General features: G+C 37.4%; 1 protein-coding gene across 6 annotated transcripts in view; it reads left to right on the top strand.

Moving 5' to 3' along the window:
- The first annotated feature begins 357 nt into the window (after positions 1–357).
- GOLGA4 (golgin A4) overlaps positions 358–19,372 on the top strand; it is a 97,475-nt gene continuing 78,460 nt past the window's right edge. For 2 of the 6 annotated variants that reach the window (XM_081283842.1, XM_081283840.1), the window contains exons 1-2: positions 358–1,064; positions 16,305–16,391. In XM_081283842.1, the coding sequence (XP_081139968.1) occupies positions 993–1,064; positions 16,305–16,391 (159 nt within the window). In that variant the 5' untranslated portion in view covers positions 358–992. The remainder of the gene's footprint in view (positions 1,065–16,304; positions 16,392–19,372) is intronic. The other 4 variants (XM_081283843.1, XM_081283839.1, XM_081283844.1 and 1 more) reach the window with 3 other exon arrangements.

The following is a 19,372-nucleotide window of genomic DNA, read 5'->3' as shown; positions in this document are numbered from 1 at the left end:
TCCCCTTTGGAGAGCAGTCAGGAATATTAGGCACTAAAAATAGAAATATGGCCAGCCGGGTGGTGTAAGCTTGTAGTCTCAGGTAGTTGGGAGGCTAAGGCAGGCTAAGGAACACAACTAGATCCTGTCGTTCAAAAACAAACAACAAAAAATTACACACATACACAAACAAAAAGACTAGGGATACGAATCAGTGGTAAATTGCAAACTTGCCTGGCATACCACGAGGTCCTGGGTTTGATCCAGGATACTCCATACCCCCACCTCCAGCAAAACAACAACCCCCCCCCAAAAAAAAAAAATCCAAAATTCTAACGATAGATACTGATACACTAATCCTTCAGGGCCCACGTCAGATTCCCTGGATCCCCCCTCTCCCACCCTGGACGCTCACACTCTTCGCCTTCTTCCCTGGGGTCTATCTCTCCTCTGCGCTCAGTTGAAGCAGAGCTCTCCCCACCCAACTCCACAGCGCCGAGGCCCAGCTGAGCATCAGCGTAGCGCTCAGATCAGCCCTCCCCGGGGCTCTGGACAGCCTGGAGCACCTTTACACGCACTGCCCAGGCCACCGCGAACCCTGCGTGTTTCTTCACGATCGGGTAAGGGCGCGACGGCACGAGCGCGCATGTGCCGGCGCTGCCTCTGTGCTTGTCCTCTGTGGCGCTCCGTAGGGCTCCCTCCGTGAGCTCCACGTAGGCCGCGCAGGCGCCCTTAGAGCACCGTTCACCTGCTACCGTTGTCGCCGCCGCCGCCGCCCGGGCTGGATGGGGGGCCGAGACCAGCCAGTGGCACCTGGAAGGAAGAGACGCGGCGGCGGCGACGTCGACACCCGCAGGACAAGTGTCTCGCTTCGCCCGCGAGCTCAAGGAGGAGGCGGCGAGGCCCGGCCCCCGCGGCCCCTGGTGTAGAGAAGCTGCGTCGCCGCTGCGGCCGGGACTCCCTGCGCTCTCGCCCCTCAGGTCTCATTCACACTCAGGACCCCGCGTTGCGCCATGTTCAAGAAACTGAAGCAAAAGATCAGCGAGGAGCAGCAGCAGCTCCAGCAGGCGCTGGCTCCTGTTCAGGTACAAAGGGCCCGACACCCCTAGATATCAGCCGGGTCTGAAAGGAGGAGGGAGTTCCTCCGTGACCTTTGACCCGAGGACTCTTACCAATTCCCTGGACCCAGAATGAGGTCTGTCCTGGAGGGCCGTCTAGCTTCTCCGGGACTCCTGACCCGGATTCCTCCAATTCCAATTCCAAAACTCTGTCCAGGGATGGGATGGCCGAACCCATGTGACATTTCAAGAGTTTTCGCCTAATACCTGACTCTGACCTGAGGATGAAGGCGAAGGTCTCGGACCTTGCATGATTTCTGACGCCTATTGGGGGCTTCCCCCACATCCGAGACCCCAACCTAGGGTGAGGGCGGAATGAGAAAACCCAGGTCCCCTGTGATCTCTGATCTCTGAGGACCTCTCTCCCATCCCGACCTGAGATTGAGTTTGGAAAGGATCCCGCAGAACTCCTTTCGGTCATTTTAGTCTCCTAAATGCAATCCCTGGTGCAGCGGTGAAGGCAGGGTGTTGAGCCATCCAGGCCAGGCGCACTTGCTGGAGCGGTGGGACCTGAAAGTGCTGGCGGTGTGGCCGCGGTCCAGCGCCCGAAGCTGTCACGAGTTAGTCACTTCACATAACTTGGTTGATCTGGGACTGGCGAAGGGGCAAACACTCTGAGCCCGGTGCCTGTTCACAATCTTGCTTGCCCTTGTGAATAGTGGCTACGTTTATTTTTCAGGAATTCTGTTGCTTTAGGAAGTAAGTTTCTAGGGGAAAGGGGGCGTGTTAGTGTTAGTGTTAAAGAAACAGTCTCATAACACATTCTCATGGAATGTGTTTTAAGTACTACCAGCGAGGATGAGGACATTTATTAAATTTCTTTCCAGTTTTTTGACTCTCAACAGATTGGCACAAAATTCGTTCTCAATTTTATAGTTTCTGTTTTTGCCTGTGGTTCAGGAAAGGCTGAATTTTGACTAATTTGAAGTCATTTCTAATTTTTAAACATAGCATTTATCTTGTAACTATTACATTGAGATTTTTTGTGAAACTATAAATTGAAATTTTGTTCTTGTTGGGGATGGTGGCAGATGCCTGTAATCCAGAGGACTTAGACAAGTTCAAGGCCAGCCTCAGCAACTTAGACCATTTCTCAAAGAAAAAAAAAAAAAGAGGATTGGGTTTATTCTCTGAGTTTAAACCCAGTACCCTCCTCCGATCCACAAATTGTTCTCTTTAAATTTAAAGCTTGTGTAGTGTAAAGTAATTTTTAAAAATTTTTAAAAATAATTTTAGTTGTAGATGGACACAATACCTTTATTTATCGGTTTATTTTTGTGTGGTGTTGTGGTGAAACCCAGTGCCTGACGCATGCTAGGCAAGCAAGTGCTCTACCAGTGAGCCTCAACCCCAGCCCTGTAAGCAGTTCTTGAGAGAACATCAGAATATGACATTGAGGACTTATTTTCCCAAGAAAATAGAGATTAAAACTTAAGTGTTAAGGATTGTGCTTTTGCATATATTGTAATCTTTTTAAAAATATCTTTATTTTTATTTTTATATGGTGCTGAGGATTGAACTTGGTGCCTCACGATTGGTAGGTGAGCACTCTACCTCTGAGCCACAACCCCAGCCCCTATTGTATTCTTTTTTAATTTTACAAAAATATTATTTAAGAAACAAAGAGAAACCTTAAAAGTGGATAGAGATGAGGAATGTGGGTAAGTGGACAGTGAGTGTAAGGCACTTATATTTGGATAGAGGGCATATTAGATATTAAATGGATTAAAAACAGATACTACACTTGACCTTAGTCAAAAGGTCAAGAAACCTAAGGCACTTATATTTGGGAATGAATAAAATATCACTGACCCAGGATTCAATTTCTAGAAATTTCAGAAAATTTAGGATGTATAAAGATTTAACTACATGTATTTTCATTTGAGAGAGAGTGAGAAAGAACGCTAGCACATAGTACTGAAGATTGAATCTAGGACCTTGGGCATGCGAGGCAAGCTCTACTAATGAGCTGTATCCCCAGCCCTTTTTAAAAGTTTTGAGACAAGAGTCTCACTAAGTTGCCCCAGCTTGTCTTGAATTTACCATGTTTCTGCCTCAGTTTTCTGAGCATCTGGGGTTAGGTGCACCTGCCACTGTGCCTAGTTTAAGTTTTTCTTTTTTTTTTTTTTTTTTTTTTTTGTGGTGCTGGGGATTGAACCCAGGGCCTTGTGCATTCGAAGACAGCACTCTACCAATTGAGCTATATCTCCAGCCTGGTTTAAGGTTTTTAAGAGGTTAAAAACTAGCTGAAAATAAAGGGCAGTAGAGAAATGATTAAACAAATAGTTATCATGCAGTTGGTTATTGCACAGCCTTTAAAATGGTGAACATTGCTGGGCATGGTGGTGCACGCCTATAATCCCAGTGACTTGTGAGGCTGAGGCAGGAAGATCTCAGGTGTGAGGTCAGCCTTGGCAATTTAGTGAGACCTTCAGCAATTTATGAAGAAAACAAAAAGGGTGGGAGATGTGGCTAAATGGTAAAGCACCCCTGGGTTCAGTCCCCAGTACCCCAAAAATAAAAACAAAAAAATTTATCTGGTCTTCTCCACATAACAGGTATTTTGTTTAGTATTTTGCACAGATTATTTAATTTCACATAAACCTTTGTGAGGTTCACAGATGTTTAATGTTACATAGTTGGTGTCAGAACTACAGAGAAATTAAAGACAGGTTAAAAGCAGCATGTAAAGTATAATTCCAGTTTTATGGTAAAAAATATATATAAAATTGTATTCATAGGGCTGGGGTTGTGGCTCAGCGGTAGGGCACTTGTCTAGCATGTGTGAGGCCCTGGGTTCTATCCTCAGCACCACATAAAAAATAAATAAAATAAAGGTATTGTGTCCAACTACAACTAAAAAATAAATATTAAAAAAAGTGTATTCATATATACAGGTTGTGGAAGTATGTTTAAGAAGGATACATTCTCAGGTGCTGGTAACATTGAATATTCTTTTTTTATTTGTAATGTTTAGTTTTTCTTTCTAACAGTGAATTGCTTTTGTGCATTAATAAAGATGTTTATATTAATTTTTTAAGATTTTTTTTAGTTGTTGATGGACCTTTATTTATTTACTTATTTATATGTGGTGCTGAGAATTGAACCCAGTACCTCACACATGCTAGGCAAAAACTCTACCACTTGAGTTACAGCCCCAGCCCAAGATGTTTATATTATTAATAATAAAAATAAAGCTAGCTGGATGGTGGCTTAGTGGTAGAGTGCTTGCCTAGCATGTGTGAGGCATTGGGTTTGATTCTCAGTATCACATATAAATAAATAAAATAAAGCTCCATTGACAATTAAAAAATATTTTTTAAAAAATAAGGCTAGTTATAAGCTAGGATATTAGCGCTCCCAGTTTCTATAGCTTAATGCCTGTGGTGAGACTGTGTATTTGGATCAAGTAAAATCAGTTTGTGTATAAAATATTTAAAATAATTCTTTTGGATAATATATGCATTTATCCAAAACTCAAAAGTGAATTGTTAGTAATCTACTACTGATAGAAACTTGATTCTCTTCTGATTCCAGGCTTTAGCTATTCAAAACCCTTCAGAAATGAGAAATTCTGAATTATTATTTCAGGAGTAAAGGACTTTTTTCATGAACAAATTAAAAAAGAAACAAAAATGTTTTTCCATGACAATCTTTTTGCAAGAGTTCATAAGCACTTTTGTTTTCTTTAGCAAAGGATCTTCAATTTGTTTAATATGATCTTAATAACTCATAGTCATTATTTTTAAGTATATTTTTTCTTTTGAAGACACCATGCCCTCAGGGATTTAATGAAGTGTGAAAGGTAGTTCTCTTGCTTATTCCAGAAAATTTGACCAGCCAGACAGGTTAGCCCATGCCTGTAATCCTACTTACTTTGGAGGCTGGAGCAGGAGGACCACAAATTCAGTGCCAGCCTGGGCAACTTAGCAAGACCCTGTCTCAAAATAAAAATTTTTCAAAAGGGCTGGGGATGTAACTCAATAGTAGAACACCCCTAAGTTCAATACTCAGTAACACAGAAAAGAAAAAGAAAGAAAATTTGTTTGTTCTTCCCCACTGCCCTCACTCCCAGTTCTGAAAATGGAACCCAGAGTCTTCCCTGATTTGAGCACTGATCTGTCACTGAGTTATACCCCCAACCCCTGTTTGTTTGTTCTTTTTTTTTTTTAAGAGAGAGAGAGAATTTTAATATTTATTTTTTAGTTTTTGGTGGACATAACATCTTTGTTTGTATGTAGTGCTGAGGATTGAACTGGGGCCGCACGCATGCCAGGCTAGCGCGCTACCGCTTGAGCCACATCCCCAGCCCCCCCCCCCCCTATTTGTTCTTGGTCTACTTTTTTTAGTTATTTAATAATACTGCTTGTTATCTGCCACATATTTTTCTTCTCCCTACTTTTTTACTGTTAAAAATAAATAACATATGTAAACTATTTTGAAGTTTTGTGTACAATAAGGACAAGTACCTAAGGAATTCTTTAGTGCATTTTAGTGTGTTAATACAAAATTTGAGACATTCATTTTGGATTTTCAGAGAATTTGTGTGCATTACTTCCTGAGTTTCAGCTTGTTTTCCATAGGTAAGATTGTCTGATAGATTTGTTTCCAGTACAGTGAATCGTCAGGTATAGATAATTTAGGGATAAATGAACCATTTATATCACAACATTTGTAAAACTTTATGATAATAGTGAGATTGATTAGAATTCTTAAAAACAAAACAAAACAAGACAGCCTTCTAATAATCTCCAATCACTTCTGTTTGGTTGGTGCTAAGATTATTTGAACTCCTTCTTTGTTGGTTGTTATTTTAACTAATCATTTGCTCAACTCTGATGGTTATCTGAAGACTAATAACTAAGTGAAAAAAAATTATGTATCAAAGTTCACTAAATATCTTTTAGCAGCACATGTATTTTGAATTTTTAAGTTCTTTACAGAATTAACTTGATAAAAAGATTTCTTCAGATTTTTATTCCAGCTGCATCCACTGAATATATTCAAGCAATCATATTTTTAGTTTTTTTCAAATAAAAATGACACTAGTCAACACTTATTGGGTGATTATTTTTAGCCAAGTATGTTTCTCAGTGCATTGCATATATCATCTAAATTAATATGCAAAATAATTTAATTCCTGTCCTCATTTTATGGATAAATTGGGGCTGAGAGTTTAGGTAACTTGTCTATGGTACACAGCTAAGAAATGGTAAAGCTGAGATTTGAACCCAGGCAGTCTGGCTCCAAGTCCATTCTTTTAATTGCTATGCTACATTTGTTGATTTGTTTTAGTTTTCAGCTGTGGTTGTTTTATAGAAACTAGAGCCTCTAAATTCTGAAAAGATAATCATCTTATTTTATATATATATATATATATATATATATATATATATATCCGAATATATATATATATACACACACACACACACACACTAATATATATGTGTGTATGCATGTATATATACACATATATTTATGTTCTGTGTCTTGATTTATCTGATTTTTCTGGGTCTCTTGTTATATTTATTCAAGTTGGTCATCTTGCTTTGCCTCTTTTTTTGTTCTGGTTTTGGGGATTGAACCTATCTTGAACATGCAGTGTCCTCCTGCCCCATGTCTTGTGTTTGTTGATTCGTTTATATTTATGAAATCCTGGAAGTTGATTCACTTAGGTAATTCCCACGGGTTTTCTCTGCTATTACCTGCTACTCCTGTGTATAGGTCTAGAAATTGTTTGTTATGTGGGTGGTGGGTAGGGAAGGGAAACAGTTCACAAGAATTCTTCCTTTGTCAGCCAAAACAAATAGTGCCCTACTTTGAAAGGTGATCATAGATTTATCATCCAAACATTCTTTAATCTCTCTAAGGTCAAACTTGGGTCACATGGTGGAGGTAACTAGTGTCATGAAGCCCTGCTAGTCTAGTTTTTTTTCCCCCTTTTTGCCATGCTGGAGATTGAACTCAAGGGTGCTCTATCCCTTTTTTAAAAATTTTATTTTGAGGCAAGGTCTCACTAAATTGCCCAAGCTGGCCTCCAACTTAACGATCCTCCTTGCTTCAGTCTCTGAGTAGCTAGGTTTATGGGTGTATTCACTTGTGTCCATCTCATTCTTGCTCTTTTATAACAAACTACTCCTGGGGAACAAGCTCATTCTGTGTGAAACCAGCCTTAATCCTTTCCAAGGATGGTACCCTTAATGAGCTAATCACCTTCTACTAGGCCCCACCTCTTAAAAATTCCACTCTCTCTTATATCACACTGAGGACCAAGTTCCAAAAGATGAACCCTTGGGTGACAAACCACATCCAAACCATACCACATTTTAAACAGTATCTACTCATTTCCTGCCAAAGTAGATGATTTGGCAAGCTGGCCTCAAACTCCTGGATTGATTGATTGATTGATTTTTTTTAGTTGTAGATAGACACAGTGACTTTATTTATTTATTTATTTTTTTATGTGGCCTTGAGGATTAAACCCAGGGCCTCACACATGCTAGGCAACCTATCCCTGTAGAATAGCTTTTTTTTTTTTTTTCCTTTATTTTGTGGTGCTGAGGATTGAACCCAGGGCCTTGTACCTGCAAGGCAAGCACTGTACCAACTGAGCTATCTCCCCAGCCCCAAACTCCTGGATTTAAATGATCCTCCTGCCTGACCCTCTGGAGTAACGGGGGCTATTGGTGCGCACCATTGTGCCAGGTAGAAAATGAATTATAAAGCATTGCTCTGCTGTTCTTCATTTGCAGTAATGATGTTGAGAAGTCTAATGCCATTCTGCTTCTATTTCCTTTTTGAAGTCTTAGCATCTTTCCATTATCACTTGTCTGAAATTTCATGACAAATATGCCTTTGTATGGATTTCTTTATGTATTTTGCTGAATATTCAGTGGGCGCCTTATGGGGACTTATGTGCTTAAATTTTTGGAAACTTTTAGATGGTTTGACATTTCTCTGTCCTTTGTTTTTTCTTCTGTTTCCTGGAACTGTATTTAGTTAGCTTTTGTGCCTTCTGAATGATTTTTTTTCTCTCTCTTTTCTACCCTTTACATTCTATTTTTACTTTTTGTCCTACTTTTAAGAGATTAATTTATCTAATTCTTAAATTGAATTTTTAATTTTGGCTATCCTATTTTTAAGTCTTTTGGGGCTGTTTCTTATTGTCTTCTGCTTTTCCAGAGTATTGTTCTTATATATGTCTTGTATTTCTGAGATTAATAAGGATTTTTTTTCCTTTTGATGTTTTTCTTTTAATCTCTATTGATTTTGTTCTTTCTAGGTTTATTTCATGTTTTTGCCTTTCTCTTTTACATTGGAAACTTTTTCAAATATTGAGTGTTCTGGGATATCTGGTCATGTGAGTCATGAACAATCTGATGCTACATGGAAGTAACATGTAATAGCAAGACACTAGTTTACTGCAAGGTAGTACTGCCCTGGCTTTATTATTGGGGGAAATACCCTCACAAGTTGATGACTGGAAGTCTTTTTTTTGAGGGGGGGATTGAACTCAAGAGGCACTCAACCACTGAGCCACATACCCAGCCTCATTTTGTATTTCATTTAGAGACAGGGTCTCACTTAGTTGCTTAGTGCCTCACTCTTGCTGATGCTGGCTTTGAACTCTTGATCTTCCTGTCTCAGCCTTCCAAGCCTGCTGGGATTACAGGCAAGCACCACTGTTCCCCAGCTGGAGGTCGTGTGTGTGTGTGTGTGTGTGTGTGTGTGTGTGTGTGAGGTCCCTGAGTATGTTAGACAAGCAGTCTACCTCTGAGTGGTCTACCTCAGTCTACCTCAGCCTGGCAACTGGAAGCCTTTTAAAAGAGATTACTCAGTTTTTTTTGGTTTTTTTTTAAGAGAAGCATTCTGTTTCTTTTTTTCAAGCAGGGCTGAGGAAGTGGGCTAGGGGTTTCACAGCTCACTGTGCCCTTTTAGTTTAATCACTTTGCCCTTCATCCCTATTTTACTGTGCTTAATGTCACAAGTCTTTTAAGCTTCTTTGCTCCATTTGCTCCACAAGTCTTTTAACCTGTTGTTCTTCAGTGGCTTTGTAGGATTGGACAGAGGACCTGGAAGTATTTCAACCAGTTCTCATGTTGTTGGTCCTGCCTATTCACTTCTGAGTCTTGCATATACTTTTTGCTTTAAGTTCTAAGTGTTTCCAGTGTTCTGGGATGAAAATAGGCTTGCTGCTTCTCATCAGTATTCTCTTCTTTAGATCCCATCCCTGGGGTGGTAATATCCTCAGTTGTGCCGAATTCTTTACTATTTTTTTGTTCATCTTCAGTCTTCTGAAAATTGGTTGAAATTTCTTATTACCTCTTTGCTGGGAGAGGAGATATATAGAGAGATCTATAGAGAAAGGCAAGAACATATAGTTATTCTTCCATATCTAAACAGGAAGTTTCCTTAAATTATTTTCAGATGAGTGGATTCCACTACATTGAGGGGCTGTTTTGGGGAGGTAAGCATTAAGAACAGAAGAGCAGTGTATCATTTCTGGCACTACTATCTTAGACATGATGTAAGGAAGATACTATGTTAAGAACATGATGAAAAGCTCCAGTAATTTTGGTAACTAAAAAGGTGATATGAAAAATCAACCCCAAGTTATTGTAACCATTCTTTTAGAGCTGGGATATCAAATTGATCTGACTAATGACTTTTAGCAGTGTTGTGAGGTGGAGTCTGTAGTTATATCACTGCCATGACTGATTATCCATAGGTATGGGAGGGAGAAGGAATGAAATTAACCAGGTGTTATGCTTGTACAAAGGTAACATCTCATTTATTTGGGGGATAATTAACTAGGATATAAATCAAAAGGCCTATAAGCAGCCAAAAATGTTGACATCACCAGCTTTATATTTTGTATATAATGAAAGTTATTCATAAGAAAACATTTAAAAATTTTTCATTTAGAGTTATATCATGATTATTTAATGACATAGTTTACAATTCAGTTAGTACATTTTCAATTAGTACATTTACTCAATTTCTAAACTAGTAGCAAGCTAGAATGGATGGAGAAGAAATATTGACAGGAGTGACAACTGACCAAGAAAATGTTAAATTATGTTCAGTTTTCTGGAATTAGTTAATTGATTTAGGAGAGTATAGATTCAAAGCAATTAAAAATCTCATTGAAAACTGAAGAAGTTTGGAGATATATTTATATCTTCATCTCTAACAATTCTACTCTCTTGAGTAATTTTTTATCGAAATCCCAGTAATACAGTGCCTTACGAATAAACTTTGGTTAACAAAGTACTGACTTTAATATGGTTTCCTAGTAATATGAATACCCAAAATTTGTGTTTTTATTTAAATTGGGTTGTTTAACCTGGGATTGATACTTCTTAATTTCTATTTTTTGATATAGCTAAAACATTAAATATATTTTAGGGATCAGAGATTTAAGAGTCTGTCAGGCTTGGTGGCTCTTGCCTGTAGTCCCAGCTACTGACAAGGCTGAGACAGGAGGATCACTTGAGCCCAGAAGTTTGAGTGAGGCCAGTCTGGGAAAGATATTGGAAACCTTGTCTTAAGGAGAAAAAAAAAAATTAGTGGCCAACTAATAAGAACTTCGTTCTTATAAAAACAACATGGTATGGTGAGAGCAGCTCAAGGGGTTGTGATTTGGTGGGCTGGGAGGAGTTGCTGCTTTTTCTTCTCTTTTTCTCTCTCTTTTTTTTGCAGCGCTGGGGATTGAGCCCAGGGCCTTACACATGCTAGCACTCTACTACTGAGTTGCACTCACAGGCTGAGAAGCTATTTATTTTTAATTTAATGAAAAAAAAATAAGAAATTTGATATGTTTCTGTCTTTTTTGTAAGGGCTGAGGGTATAGCTTGGTGGTAGAGTGCTTGTTTAGCATGGGCAAGATCCTGGCTTTGATCCGCAGCACTGATCCTTAGTACTGCATGTATGTATACACAGAGAAAAGGTTGTTCTGTAAAACTTCTGTTTAGAGGTGTCTCCATTTGAAGTGGATCGTGGCATTGTTGTTATTGTTTTTACTGTGAAACCCAGAGAAATAAATCTGAGAAACAGTCATCTAAAGATACTGGGAAAGTGGGTAAGAGAATCAGAAGACTTGCATACTAACACAAATCTTGAAGTGTGAACTGGGCAAGCCATTTAAGCATTCTGGGCTTCTGATGTTCTCAGGATGTTGGGTATGATAATATCTGTCTTGTTTACCTTTCATGTTGATTATGTGCATCAAAAGTGATAAAGTATCTTAAAGCCTTTGAAGTTGTAGAGCATGTGTTTATTTAACCGTGCCTGTGAGATGCTTGCTGGCTATTACATTTGCCTGGAAGAGGGTGCATTTTGCCCCTGTTCCATGGTTGCTGAGAGACAGGTACTTCCAGTGTGTATAGGGTGTTATGATTGTACATTTCTGGAGAGGGTTAGGGTAACATCTTGTTAGGTAATGAAAGTTATGGTACAGTGACAAGGTATTCAAGCTCATTATTCCTAAACATGACAATATTAGTTTTCTGATGTTGCTAAGAGGTTAACATGACTTTCATGCACAATAACCCAGTTTCTTCACAGTTCTGCAGGTCAGAAGTCTGGCATGGTGAAACCGGGTCTTTTTTCTTTTTTGGTATTAGGGATTGAACTGAGGGGTGCTTTACCATGGAGCTATATCCCTATTCCTTTTAATTTTTTTTTTTTTTTAATTTTGAGGCAGGGTCTTGCTGAATTGCTAAGGCTGGTGTCAAACTTGCAATTAAATTGCTAAGGCTGGTGTCAAACTTGCAATCCTCCTGCCTTAGCCTTCCGAGTTGCTGGGATTACAGATGTGTGCCACTGCACTCAATGGGTTTTCTTTTCTATTTTGGTGGTGGTGGGGATATTGAACACAGTGGAGCTTTACCCCTGACTTAGTTACATCCCCAGTCCTTTTTTTTTTTTTTTTTTTTAATTGAAACAGGATTTTGCTAAGTTGCCAGACTAGCTTCAGACTTGCAATCCTCTTGCCACAGCCTCCCAACTCATTATGATTATGGGGGTGCACTATCATGCCAGGCTGAGATCCTCGTTTCTTGTTGACTGTTGAAGGGACCATTTGCAGCTCTAAGAGCCATCAGTTTCTTGCCATGTCTCCTGACAGGCATTTTGCTTTCTTCCAGGATAGAAAGAATGTATCTCTTTGCCTTCTAGATCTATATTTGAGAGGCTTATGTAATTAGGTTAGATCCATCCAGGTAATCTTTTGATTAACTCAGAGTCAAATGATTAATCTCGAATATCTTTTCAAAACTAGTTTTGTCATGTAATGTAACATAATAATGGGAGAAATATCTCACAGTATTCACAGGGTGAGGGTCACTTGGGATCATCTTAGAATGCTGCTTACCACAGTGACTAAAATGGTTTTCCTCATACTGTAATTGAAACCTGTAGATAGTTAATAACCAGTTGGTGGACAATAAAATAGTAATTGTGAGCTTGAATATAGAATATAGTGACCAGGTTTCTTAGCAGAATAGCTTAGAAAAATCTGACTCCAGATTTTTTATGGCTATGAGAATTAATCAGCCAAAGTTTAGTTTCAAGGAACCTAAATTCCTTTATATCTTGAAGTGAGGATAGCTTATTAAAGATCCAGAAACCTGGGATAACTGCTCAAGTACATTTAGATTCTTACTCTTGCAACTCCAGAGGGTTAAAAAAAGCCATCGGGCTGGGTTGTGGCTCAGTGGTAGAGCACTTGCCTCTCATGCATGAAACCCTGTGTTTGATCCTCAGCACCACATAAAAATAAATAAATAAAAATAAAGATTAAAAAAAAAGCCATCCGGCCAAATTTGCCAGGTGGTACTACTTTTCTGAGGACAGTGTTTTTTAAAACTTACTCTTCAATTTTGTAAAACCTCCTTGCTTTATTTTGCCAGTTTATACAGAGCTGATGAGGCCACTACTAGACTCTGTTTCAAATTTTTTAGTGCCAATTTAAAAAAGTCACAGTGAGGTTTACTTTTCAAGTATGTAAAGGTTATTGTTTAGGTATCTGGACATTTGAAAAGTTGAATTAATAGCCCAAACATTTCTTAGACATGGGATTACAGCAGAGAAAGCAGGTTGGTTAGAAGATATTTGCTCTAGTCTTGTGTACTTTTCTAATTACTTTGCTAATGTTTTACTCCCTCGGGGGCCTTTTTAGAAAAGGAGATCTTACATGTGACCATTTATATTAGGTATGAGTAGAGCTTCTTTGCTCCTGGTGGCAGCCTTTGAAGCTGGCATGGTAGGAGAATTATGGGTCCAGAATTATGGGTCCAGGTGTGGAAAGAGTTTATTAAAGTTTTTTTAAACTTTTAATAACAGCTGTTTCTGGAGTACTCAGAATGGTTGTAATTTAGTTAGAATAAACACTGTACAGGGACTGTGTTTTCCCTTCCCATTTTCTAAGTACAATGTTGACTTTTAGTCATATTTTCTAGACATTTAAAGCATTGATAAGGCTTTATATCACATTCAACTATTTTCTTTTTCTTTTTTGGCACCAGAAATTGAACTCAGGGGCATTTGACCACTGAGCCACATTCTCAGCCCTTTTTTGTATTTTATTTAGAGATGGTCTCACTGAGTTGCTTTGTGCCTCGCTATTGCTGAGGCTGGCTTTGAACTTGCCATCCTCCAACCTCAGCCTCTTGAGCTGCTGGGATTACAGGTGTGCGCCACTATGCCTGCCCGGCTCAACTATTTTCTTGTTTAAATTTTTTTCTCTTTTTTTGCTTTGCTGGAGATTGAATCCAGGCCCTTGCACATGCTAGGCAAGCACTCTACCACTCAGTCATACCTCCTAATCCTCTTGTTTAAAATTTTAAGATATTCTTTTTCTTGTTTTGTCTTGGGTAGTAGAGGATTCCTTAAGGTGACTTATACACACAGCTAATTTCAGTCTGTCAGGTATTGATTTCCTGATTGGTCCTTTAGAATGGGTGTATGTGTTGAAATTCTTAATTAAAAGCAGCAGAATACAATCTATCTGGGTAAGCAGGAAGGAATTTGTTTTTTTGTGGTACCATGGATTGAACCCAGCGGAGTTCTAGACTGAACTGCTTCTTTAGCCCCTTTTCAAATTTACTTTTGAGTTAGGATCCACTGAGTTACTGAGGCTAGCCTTGAACTTGTGATTCTCCTGCCTCAGCCTTCTAATAGGGATTACAGGCATGTGTCACTGTATTAGGCAGGTACTTATTAAAGAATATTCAGTAACTGAGAGAATTTCCTTGAGTGCCCTATAGTCTGGGCTGATTACTACATCCAGCCTCACTGGGAGGCTACTCTAATAAAAATGTTGCAATTGCCCCAGTTTGGCAGCAACAGTGCATCTTTCACTTCATAGCTCATGTCTGCATGACTGTATGAAGCTGTTCTATGCTCACTGATGATGAACTTTAATTTTGCATGTCTATTTTCTCACATCGCTGACTTATGACTCAGTCTCATGTGGGTGTATCTGGTTGGTAAAGCTCAAGTTACTGCCCCAGATAAAAAGAAGACTGAGTTAGTGAGTTTTTTTGCCTTTTTTTTTTTTGTTGGTTGGTTGGTTGGTTGTTTTTGTGTCTTTTCTCCCTAGTGTTAGGGATTGAATTCAGAACCTTATGCATGCTGGGTAGGTGCTCTCCCACTGAGCTATATATCTCTAGCCCAAGTTTTCAGAATTGTAACTTATGAACTTATAAAAGTTGTTTATAGAAAAAAGATTACTAAATTTTTGTCAGATTTGTAGATGCTTTATCCCTCTTTCCAGATGCTGTCTCCCTCTTCCCAATTAAACTGCTCCTTTTGATTTCAAATTTTTTCTTTTCCTTTTTTTTTTTTTTTTTTTTTGGTGATGCAGGGGATCTGAGCCCTTGTGCATTTTGTTTTCTGTTTTTGACAGAAATAGTATCTCTTTCTCATTGAGGGATTAAATAAATAGACTTATTTTTCTTTTGTATTTCAAGTAAAAAATTTAAATCTTGAATAAAGCTTAAGTATAAAGTGTAAGGATTCAGTTTGGTGTTTCTCTCCCCATATGAATAAACATTCATCCCAATACCATTTATTAAGTATCTGTCCTGATGTGAATTGTTGTTTATCATAAACTAAATATATATGTCTATGTATGTATATTATTTGTATATATGTACACTATTTCTCATGATCTCTCAGTTCCAGCCTTTCGGAAACAGTATGTGTTACATACTGACTTTAGATTTGACATATCAGAGTTCTGTTTGTTCATTCATTTTCTCATTTATTTGACAAATACTTCTAAAATACCTTTTATGTAGAGCTGTGTAGACTGTAGAAGGGTAGGCATCAAGACATTCATTTCTATGTGTAGATGAGTTCACGTGTGTTTTGTTACAGGTATATTCAAGCTTTGGTTTTATACTTTTAGGGCTGTTTTTCTCTTATTTTAGAGTAGACCTCAGACTCCTAGTTTAAATTTTGGGCCCTTTTGAGGATTTTTGTGTTGAGGATTTCAATAGTCAGGATGTCCTTAGTATCTCAGTATCCAGCTGTGGAGCACAAATAGATTTAAAGAAAGGCCTTTAACTGAAAAGGTAGGGAAGTGCTATTTTACTATGCATTTATTTCCTTTTTAAAAAAAATATTTACTTTTTGGTGTAGATGGACACAACACAATGCATTTTATTTTTATGTGGTGCTGAGGATTGAACCCGGGTCCCACCCGTGCTAAGGAGCGCTCTACTGCTGAGCCACAATCCCAGCCCTTAATTGTGCATTTCATTGTGCTGTATTCACTGTTTAAGGGACCTTAAAGATGGAATTAACAATCTTATTTTTTTTTAAATGAACTTTAAAATTTGTTTTGCAGAAAAGTTGTAAAGTTAGAGATTTCATATTCTCCTCATCTGGCTTCATTTCCCCCCAATATTTTCAAATTATGTTACAATCACAACCTTACTTTATATATAAAGAGACAGTAACATTCAAAGAACTCATTTACCTAAGATTATAGTTCTAGTTGGCAGCAGAGTCAGGCTAAGGACCCAGTTAGTATCCTGTCGTAGTTAGTTATATTTTAGCTATTTTCTGCTTTTCATGTGGTTGTGCCTTTCCTTTCTTTCACTGAGTTCTTGGACATGTACTGAGAGAAGAACTACCAAGTACAAAGTGTACTAGACAATGTAGTGTTTCTAATTTTTATAATTTTTTTTAAAAATCTAGGCTTCCTCTAATTTGTCACCAACAAGAACTAAGAGCAGGACACCTTCATTTACAGAGCAACTTGATGAAGGTACACCCAATAGAGAGGTAAGTTTGAAATATATTTCTTTAAGAAGAAATGTAATCTAAAATGTAATGCTACTGTCAATAATGATGGGAAACTGTTTTCAGAGGTCTATTATTTAATTTCTGCATATTGTTTTTATTAGTAATATAGTCTTTTAAAAATATGATTATGCTTTTGTAAAGCATTTTTTAAGAACCTTAATTTGAGAAGATAGATATTCTGAATTTAATATTTAAAAGTTTCAGAATAACTTGATGAAAGTTTGTTCAGCATAGAATAATATGGGTAAAAACCCTGCATTTTCAATCTGGTGAGTGGAAACTGAAAAGTAACTTAACTGATTCCATACAGTTAGCAGTTGACACCCCAACTCATTTTTTTTCCAACATTTTTTTTCTTTCTGTGAATCGTAACACAAATATAGAAAAGAGGGTAAGACATAAATGTGAAAATTAGTGAATTGTCACAAAATGAATCTCCCAAGTCAAGAAAAGAAACACTTCCAGCACTTTAGTGTTTCTTCCCTCCTGAAAGATTACTACCATCCTGAATTTTTGGTATTTGCCTTTTTATTTTCTTTATAGTTTTACCATGAAAGTATGCTTTCTAATGTGAAAATTATAATTAAGCATTTGGATTGTCTCCAGTTTTTGGCTGTTATGAATTGTGCTGCTGTGAACATTATTGTACATTTCTTTTGCTACACATTTATCTGCATTTTCATTGGTATTTACTCTGGAATAGAATTATTGCCTTATAGGACATAATTAGTTTTAACACTTTAAAGGATAATACTAGTTGTATTTCAATAGAAATTTACTTTCTTACCAGGAGTTCAAGAACATTACTCTTGGTGCTGGTGCTATAGCTCAGTGGCAGAGCCCTTACCTAGTATATGTGAGGCACTGAGTTCAATCCTTAGCACCACATAAAAATAAACAAATAAAGACATGTTGTCCACCTACAGCTACAAAATAAATTAAAAAAAGAGCATTACTCTTGCTCTACATCCCTGTTAGTCTTTAATCTCAGCCATTCTGGTGGTATTAGTTGTTTGTTATAGTTTTAATTGGCATTTCTTTGATGATTAACATTATATTATTTGTCTGTTTATTGGCCATCTGATACTTTCTTTTGTGAAGTGCTTGTTTAAATACTTTGCCCACTTTTCTATTGGCTTGTCTTTTTCTTACTTATGTATAGGACATTTTTTTTTTTTTAATTTTGTAGTTTTTGGTGGTGCTATGGATTGAATTCAGGACCTAGTGCATGCTAAGCATGCACTCTGTTGCTGAGCTACACCCCAACCCCCAGGAGTTCTTTTCTATATAGTGTGTTTAAGAGTTCTTTATTAGGTATATGTTTTGTAAGTATCTTTTTTCAGAAGTTCTTAGTTTTAATATACTGTCCAATTTATCAAGATTTAAATTTATGGCTAGTGTTCTTTGTTACTTGTTAAAGAATGTTTTTTTCTTACCCTGAGAGTATTTATCTGTATTATTTTATTTTACTTTTCATATTTAGATTTTTTACTCCACTTGGGAGTGATTTTTTTAAGATAATGTGAGATAGGGTTGGTTTTATTCCCCATGATATATCTTTCCAGCTGTCCCATTTTTCCACATTGCTCTACATTTTGCAGAAGCTGTCCATTTTTGAGTGGCTTTGTTTCTGAGTAATCTGTTCTATTTCATTGTTTGCTTTGTCATTGATTCATATCACATATCTTAACTATAGGTTTATATTTTTGTTCTCAGCAGGTCCTCCCATCTTGATCTTGTTGAATGTCTTGGTTATTCTTATTATTTTCCATATAATTCTATATAAATTAAAAAAATATTTTATAATAATTGTACATGGACAGCATGCCTTTATTTATTTTTTTATGCAGTACTAAGGATCGAACCCAGTGCCTCACACATACTAGGCAAGCACTTTGCCACTGAGCTGCCGCCCCAGCCCCTCTATATAAAATTTTGAATCAGATATGTAAGTTCCACAAAAACAAACTCAAAGCAAAGCAAATACAGCACACTGATCACAAAACAAACCTATAAGGATTTTGATTGAAATTACATTGAATCTATAGATTAATCTTGGAGGAAACTTTAATATTACAAATTAAATTTATAATTTTTTAGAATTACAAATAGTGCTATAATGAGTATTGTACATATACATTTGTAATGCTATTATTCTGTAGGATAGAGTTCTAGGCATGGGACTACTGGGTCATACAGTATGTGTAAATTTAAAAACTTGAAAGTTACATGTAAACTGTCCCAATAAAGGTTTTTAAAAAACCAGTTAAAAAAAATATCTATTTAGGAGTTGCAGTTGTAGCTTAGTAAAGTGCCTGCCTAGCATGCATGAAACTCTGGTTTTTATTCCCACTACCAAAAAAAAAAAAAAAAAAAAGTAAAAAGTCATTTATTTAGTAGATATTGATATCATAATCAATTTTAAAATGTCATACCTATATTAACTTTCTATTACTATAATAAATGCCCCAAATAATCAACTTAGAAACGTTTGTGGGGTACAGTGGCAGCATGTGCTAGATATTTAGGAGGATCATGAATTTGAGGCTAGCCTCAGTAATTAGTGAAACTCACTCCCTGCCCTCCCCCCTCCCCCCCCCAAAAAAAGAACTGGGAATGTAGCATAGTGGTAGAGCATCCATTGATTAAATACTCTGGGTTTCCTGGGCTGATGTTTTCTCCTTCCATCTTTATATACTCTTAGTCTTTTTATTTGTGATTAGGGCTTGGGAAAGTTAGATACCTTTTTCCTCTTTTTTTGATACTTTTTTTGTTTCAAGATTCTACGTATAGGGCCTGAGGTTGTGGCTCAGGGTAGAGCGCTTGCCTAACACATGCAAGGCCTTGGGTTCGATTCTCAGCACTACATAAAAATAAATAAATAAAATAAAGGTATTGTGTCCAACTACAAATAAAAAATATTTTAAAAAAAGATTGTATATATAGTAGAGATGTCCAAA

Source organism: Spermophilus citellus (assembly GCF_964194105.1).
Source record: "Spermophilus citellus genome assembly, chromosome: 3".
NCBI classification, from domain to species: Eukaryota; Metazoa; Chordata; class Mammalia; order Rodentia; family Sciuridae; genus Spermophilus; species Spermophilus citellus.
Note: the sequence above shows the minus strand (reverse complement) of the source record. Positions and strands in the feature narration are given on the sequence as shown.